The sequence below is a fragment of the Lithobates pipiens genome, unplaced genomic scaffold (genome assembly GCF_037356315.1).
Source record: "Lithobates pipiens isolate NorthernLeopardFrog02 unplaced genomic scaffold, aLitPip1_a1.2 Scaffold_1, whole genome shotgun sequence".
NCBI classification, from domain to species: domain Eukaryota; kingdom Metazoa; phylum Chordata; class Amphibia; order Anura; family Ranidae; genus Lithobates; species Lithobates pipiens.
The window spans coordinates 64,844,107-64,851,927 of NW_027507685.1; the positions used below are offsets into that span (position 1 = coordinate 64,844,107).

Genomic DNA, 7,821 nt, shown 5'->3' on the forward strand with positions numbered 1-7,821 from the left:
ACTTTTGTGTACCAAATAGCTAGTGGTTTATCTCTCCCTACTCCACACAGGAACCTGTCCCTATCGTAACAGAAGAAAGAATGTAAAATGGCCACCGGATCGGGTGTATTTATAGGTTAGGGGGAATGTCCAAGTGTCCATGTGCTGTCATGTCTCAATTGGCTGTCCTGTATCACATGATAAACGTGTCACCAAAGGTTAAAGTTCTTGTATACATTAAACACGTAAGTCCGCCGCGGCGAACGACGGAAAAAGGCGTTCGAACGTGCGGACCGCGAATGTCGGAAATTCGCCGCGAAACGACCGCCGGGCGAAACGTTCGTCCATCACTAGTCTCAATTAGAGAAGAGCAATATAGGTAGCTACAGGTGTATACTGCACGGGTGGCACACAACACCAACTAACTCCTGCAGATGGCAAATGGCTCTATTAGAGAACAGCAATATAGGTAGCTACAGGTGTATACTGCGCTGGAGACACACAACCCCAAATAACTCCTGCAGATGGCAGATGGCTCAATTAGAGAACAGCAATAAAGGGTAGATAGAGGTGTATTCTGTGGTGAAGGCACACAGACAACACCCACTAACACCTGCAGACACCTGAACACTACACAAGGCCGCCGCGCTGGCGGCCTTATATAGTGTGGGGCGTGTACTACACAGCCTGAGCTATAATTGGCCACAGGCAGGATGCCGGCGCTGTGATTGGCCAAGCATGCACTGTGACCCCGCATGTTTGGCCAATCACAGCGCCGGCATCCTGCCTGTGGCCAATTATAGCTCAGGCTGTGTAGTACACGCCCCACACTATATAAGGCCGCCAGAGCAGTGCATTGTGGGCCGTGAGCGCCACACGAATTTGGTGCGAACGGCCCACAGAGTCCTGGCTTTGCCGAACGGATGAACAGCCGGTGTTCGAGTCGAACGTGCGCTCGACTCGAACACCAAGCTCATCCCTAGTCAGAGAGGTAAACATGCTATATTCCGTGATGCAGTAAGGCAATGCATGATGGAATATGAAGTTTCCTGGATGATCGCATGAAGATACAGAAAGTGATTGACTCAGATGCATTTTTTTTTATTTTGAACAGAAAGGTACAGATTTAAAGCTGCCATGGACAAAGTAAGTGAATGCTAAGCATATTAGGGTGGCTTGGGCAAGAAAGATACTAGAAAAAGACTTATATTTATAATGAAAAGTGAGATTCTGTCTGGAAGGGTGAACTTAGCCTTTAGGGTTACCATCTTGAAATAACTGAAGCAGGTATTTAATATCTTGTGCATACCAGTATTCCAGATAGGGAACAGAGAGATAGTGCCATAGAGAGAGGTTACCCCAAACTGGATTATTTGGGGAGATAGACCAGTCATTCTGAGGGAAAAGTTAAAAATTTGAACGAAGATCTTGAGAGAAGTTAGCAATGTAGGTGGTTTCCTGTATAACACATTACACAAGGATTCATAGGAGGTACGTTACAAGTAGTAATATTGAAAATTAGAAATGGCCAATCTGCCATGATGTAGAGGAAGTTGCAGGGTGGCTAAAGCAATTTGAGATTGTTTCTGATTCAATAAAAGAAGATACAGAAGGATTGGCTGAGCTTAACTGCTTCAGCCCTGGAAGATTTTACCCCCTTCTTGACCAGAGCACTTTTTACAATTTGGCACTGCGCCGTTTTAACTGACAATTGTGCGGTCATGCAATGCTGTACCCAAACAAAATTTGCATTCTTTTTTCACACAATAAAGCTTTCTTTTGGTGGCATTTGATGACCTCTCCGTTTTTTATATTTGCGCTATAAAAAAGAGCGACAATTTTGAAAAAAATATATATTTTTTATTTTTTGCTATAATAAATATCCCCAAAAATGTTTTAAAAAACAAATTTCTTCATCAGTATAGGCCAATATATATTTTTGTACATATTTTTGGTAAAAAAGAAATCGCAAAAAACATATATTGATTGGTTTGCGCAAAATTTATACTGCCTACAAACTATGGAAAATATTTATGGCATTTTTATGGCTTTTTAAAATTATCTGTGATTTTTAGCGGTACTGCGACATTGCAGCGGACAGATCGGACACTTTTGACACATTTTTGAGACCACTGACATTTATACAGCAATCATATAAAAATGCACTGATTACTGTGTAAACGTCACTAGCAGGGAAGGGGTTACCATTAGGGATCGATCAAGGGGTTAACTGTGTTCCCTAGTTAGTGTTTCTAACTGTGTGGGGATAGAACTGACTGGGGGAAAGGCCTATCATTGTTCCTACTTAGTAGGAACAACGATATGTCTCCTCTCCCCTGACAGAAAACGCTTTACTTTTATATTCCACTCACCAAAATATATTGACCTGAGCCGGTCGGCAAGTGGTTGAAGAGATCAGGACATTCAGAAATTCATTTTTAATAAATTGGGTTTACCCGTGGAATTTTCAGGGAGGACATCCATTTTTTGTTTTTTGCCAGTTACTATAGGAAAGAGATTTTAATATAGGGAAGATGTTATTATCCCGATCGGTAATTAAGGGAAGCTGTATGGTAATTCCTAAATAACAAAATGTATCAATAAGTCGAGAGGACTGATGAATGTTATTCACAAAGTTAGGGTCCACAGGAAAACAAATCAGTTTATCCTTAGTTTTCCCTAAAACCTACAACCTTCCTGAACGCTCAATAATTTGAAAAAGAGAGTGAGTGATCACCAAGGCAGATTAGGGTATCACCAAAATACATAGATATACTTTCCTTCAATTAGTACAATTAATTAGTTCAATGAATAGAGTCCTTTAATAGTGGAGGCAGTTTATATCAGAATTGCTAGAGATTCTATGGCTAATTTGAATAAAATGGGTATAAAGGGGCTTCCCTGTCTGGCAGCTCTATAAATGAAGAAAATATTTGATACATTTTGATTGAGTCTAATCTTGGCTATTGGATCCTTATATAACAATTGAATCAATTTAACCAGTTCCCGACCGGCGCATGCTGATATACGTCCGCAGATTAGCACAGCTGGGAAAATGGGCATACCTGTACGTCCCTTTAAATTTGCTGCCGTGTCATCAAGTGCGTGCGCCGGCCGGGACCTCTGTGAGTCGGGTCGCAGGTCCCATGGACTCGATCGCCACGGGGATACCCGTAATCACCTCAGGGAGAGGAAGAATGGGGAGATGCTAATGTAAACAAGCATCTCCCCACTTTGCCTAGTGACAGTGTCACTGATCTCTGCTCCCTGTAATCGGGAGCAGAGATTAGTGACGTGTCACACGTAGCCACGCCCCTCCCTACAGTTAGAAACACTCCCCAGGACACACTTAACCCATAACTCCTAGTGGTTAACCCCTTCACTGCCAGTGTCATTTACACAGGAATCAGTGCATTTGTATAGCACTGATTGCTGTAAAAATGACAATGGTCCCAAAAATGTCCGATGTGTCTACCATAATGTCACAGTCATGATAACAAATGCTGATCGCCGCCATTACTAGTAAAAAAAAAATAATTAATAAAAATGCCATAAAACTATCCCCTATTTTGTAAAAAGCTATAACTGTTGCGCAAACCAATCAATAAATGCTCATTGCAATTTTTTTACCACAAATATGTAGAAGAATATGTATCGGCTATCGGGGATATTTATTATAGCAAAATGTAAAATGATCGAATACCACCAAAAGAAAGCTCAATTTGTGGGAAAAAAGGACGACAATTTTGTTCGGGAGCCACGTCGCACGACTTGCGCAATTGTCAGTTAAAGCGACGCAGTGCCGAATCGCAAAAAGTGCTCTGGTCTTTGACCAGCAAAATGGTCTGGGGCTTAAGTGGTTAAGAATCTTTGAGCCAAACCCCAAATGTCATAGGATAACAAACAGATAGGGTCATTCTACACTATTTTGGATTCTAACACTAATTAAAATTAAAAATAATTAATTAATAATTAATTAATTAATAATTAATTAAAATAACAGGCAATTGAGGTATACAGTTGACAATAATAGGGAAAAAGTACCCAGAACCTTGAGAGCATGTGTATGGCAAATCCCTGGTCAGCCACTATTCCTGTTTAGAGGCGATTCAGTTCGCATTGTGCGCTATACAAGTATTTCATTCATTCATTCATTCATTCATTCATTCAAAAATAAGTTGTTTGAATGCAAACAGATTTTTGAAGTTTGAGAGAGAAGGAAAATAGTTTGTTGGGCTTGCCATTCTATATAATTTTGCTGATGAGGGATTATTGTGCTCTGGCAGTGAAGGTGGATTAAAAAGCAGGTAAGGTAACAGCGCTAAGATAACACAAAAGAAAAAGAAAAAAAGGACTAGTAGCTAACACAGTTCATTGATCATAAAACTTAAAAATATATAGTCCAAGGTGCAGCGCTTATACACGTTCCATCATTGAAGAAGCCAATGTAAGGAATGGATAATGAGGAGACCTCCACCTTTTCTAAGAAGTGAAGGAAAGATCACACAGCACCAATGTGTATCAAATCTGCTTACCAAATCATAACATAGAGAAAAAATTTTTCTGGCAAAACAACTTCTATTTCCTCTCAGTTAGAGGGATGATCACTGGGATGTGGTATATTCAAATTGACGTCAATCCTCCTCAAACATCATACATTGAGCAATCAAAAACACTTCAGGCTCCAGCGTTCCAAATAGTTTTACTGAAGGTGGGTTGTGTTGTTTTGAAAAGAGCCCCCCAAATCACAAAAATAATGCCTATAATGGCCATAAAAGAGCCTCTAGGAGTAGCGGGAGATGCTTCCCATGTTGGAAATGAATGGGTGTGTTGATTGTCCTCCAATAATCTTGCATGGCTATCTGGCAGTGGTTCTTTACAATTTAATCCAATAGCCAAATAGGTTGCAATCTTCAGATATGTGACCCTATAGGAGGAGAGAAGTATTAAGATAAAATAAGGGGGCATGGTCTGAAATACCTCTAGGGAGATAGTCTCAGCTATGGTCAGCAATAAAGGGGCGTAGAGAACTAGATAAATACAGGAGAGGGTGCTATGAGTGTTTAAGTGACATAAAAACATTTTGTTATCCCGGCGCATCCACCTCCATACATCAGTTAAATCATATTTCACAATCCAAACAGCAAATTTAGAGGTTTGATAAGATGTTCCACCCAACCTATCCATCACAACATCACAGTCTGCATTTAAGTCCCCTATAAATATATTACAAACAGAATCTAGAAAAATCGTTTTCTAAAATGTGGCTTCCAGGAGGTTTAGATTGGCATGGGGAGGGACGTAGAAGTTCACTATAGCCACTTCCCGGCTGGCTCACATACATATTCGTTGGCATGTTGGTAGCCCTACGCTTTACATTGCAGGCCCGATAAAAATCGATGATTGCCGCCATTACTAGCAAAAAAAATTATAAAAATGCCATAAATCTATCCCCTCTTTTGTAGACGCTATAACTTTTGCGCAAACCAATCAATATACGCTTATTGCAGTTTTTTTTACCAAAATTATGTAGAAGAAAATATATCTAAACTGCCTAAACTGATGAAGAAATTTGTTTTAAAAAAAAAAATCGGGATATTTATTATAGCAAAAACGAAAAAATATTGTTTTGATTTCAAAATTGTCGCTCTTTTTTTGTTTATAGCGCAAAAAATAAAAACCGCAGAGGTGATCAAATACCACCAAAAGAAAGCTCTATTTGTAGGGAAAAAAGGATGTCAATTTTGTTTGGGTACCAACAACTGCGCAATTGTCAGTTAAAGCTTTGCAGTGCCGTTTCGCAAAAAAATGGCTTGGTCAGAAAGGTGGCAAATCCTTCCGGGGCTGAAGTGGATAGTAAAGATTGTATGGTCAAAAATCTGTTTAGTTGAGAAAAATGCCCCTCTGGATTAAAATCACTGTGAAGTAAGATATATTGGTAGCGTGCAAATGTTCTAGCAATCCAAGGATCCAAATAAGTTTCTTGTAACTTTATTTTTTTAATTAAGTATGGTGTAGACTAAGGGCAACTGTAGCTGTCCATGGGTTCTTTCCTCAGTCAGTGCAGGTAGCCAGGCACAGAGCAGCTTCTCATCCACACAGGGTCAGTAAACAGCCCAGGGCTGTCTTTTTTAAAGTTTATTGCTCAGGAACCAAGAACTTAGGAGGTCAGTAGAGTGTGAGATACTCCAAAGCTCTTGGTGCACAAATTGCAGAGGACTCTTACCTAATTTTGAGGAGCAGTAATACTGTACCCTCCCCAGCTGGAGACCGAGGGATTGCTAAATAAGTTATATGGTGAACAAAACCAAAAAAGATTAAAGGAAATCTGTAATAAAAGAAATGCAATTATCCATTTCTGACCCCTTCTTCTGAAAATTTGAGTTGCTTGGTTGTAATTGAGGTCTTGCCTGGTTGTAATTGAGGTCCTGCCTGGTTGTAATTGAGGTCTGTTCACTTACAACCCTTTGACCAAGCCATTGTTGTGTGGGCTGTTTTAAACACAGCCTCTATCACTTCTTGATTCCGTAAGGTGTAGATAATGGGATTCAGAAGAGGTGTCACTATGGATGGGACAACAGAAACTTTCATATTAAACTGAAGGAAATCACCACTAGCTGGTCTGATGAACATGAACATTATAGTACCATAGAAAAGGATAACAACAAATAAATGGGAGGCAAAAGTGGAAAACGCTTTACGTCTTGCTAACGCAGAAGACAATCTGATTATCATTCGGGTAATACATGCATAAGATATCAAAGTCAAGAGAAAACACCCTAAAGATACAAAACATATGGAAAAAAAAGCAGCATTCTGAGCTTTCGCTGTATCAGAGCAGGACAAGCGAATCATTGGAGCAAAATCACAGTAATAATGATCTATCCCATTCCCTTTACAGTACCAAAGTTTGGATAGTCTTAAGCATGGAACAATCACTCCAATGAACCCACATGCCCATGATCCTAGTATGAGCATAGTACATACACTGGGACTTATGATCACCGAATAGCGCAGTGGATTGCAAATGGCGACATAGCGATCATACCCCATTGCAGTCAGAAGATACATTTCTGTTGCTCCAAGAGAAAAATGGAAATAAAACTGAGCCAGACAACCAGCTACAGAAATGTGTTGGTCCTTTGTTTTAAGAGACCACAGGAGTCTAGGGACTGTAACAGAGGGATACCAGAGCTCAAGGAATGACAGTCCACTGATAAAGAAGTACATTGGTTTATGTAGGCGTGGGTCTGCTTTGATGATGACAATGATGAAAATGTTTGCTGTAATGGTGGCAATGTAGATAATTAATAAAACAATAAAAAGCCAAAATCTTCTCTGCCCCTCAATAGAAAACCCTAAAAGAATAAAGTCAGTTACAACTGACTGGTTAAATTGATGCCTTGTTACCATGGTGATCTGTAAAGAAAAATACATAGAGTCACAAACATTTGCAAAATGAGTATGGACTCGCCACCCTTGGAAAATTTTCATTCAATTATTTAATTGTGTAGAAAAAAAAGAATCACAGACATGCCTCCAAACTATTTTCATTATAATTCCAACCTTCTGGCATTAAGAAACATGTAAACATTTATAAAAAGAAAGAAAACTGTAGTCAATTGCAACTGTTTTTGCAGATCAATCAAACTTTTGCTTGGAACTCTTGTTTAGTACTGTTTCGATGAAATGTATGAAGATGACTGCCTGAAGAAAATATGCAACTTTCCACAATCATTGATGATATGGGATTGCGTGTCAGGTAAAGATACTGGGGAGATGACAGTCATTAAATCTTCAATAAATGCACAAGTTTATATTGAGATTTTGGACACTTTTCTT

The 7,821-nt window shown here is 39.5% G+C and overlaps 1 protein-coding gene across 1 annotated transcript; it reads right to left on the minus strand.

Moving 5' to 3' along the window:
- Positions 1-6,371: 6,371 nt before the first annotated feature.
- On the minus strand, positions 6,372-7,392 carry LOC143988148 (olfactory receptor 6N2-like). Its single transcript, XM_077487479.1, has one exon. It carries the CDS (start codon positions 7,390-7,392, stop codon positions 6,433-6,435), a length of 960 nt encoding a protein of 319 aa, XP_077343605.1. The 3' UTR covers positions 6,372-6,432.
- Positions 7,393-7,821: the final 429 nt, after the last annotated feature.

Coding starts and splice junctions, on each gene's coding strand:
- LOC143988148 (XM_077487479.1), bottom strand. CDS start 7,392: ATGGTAACAAGGCATCAATTTAACCAGTCAGTTGTAACTGACTTTATT.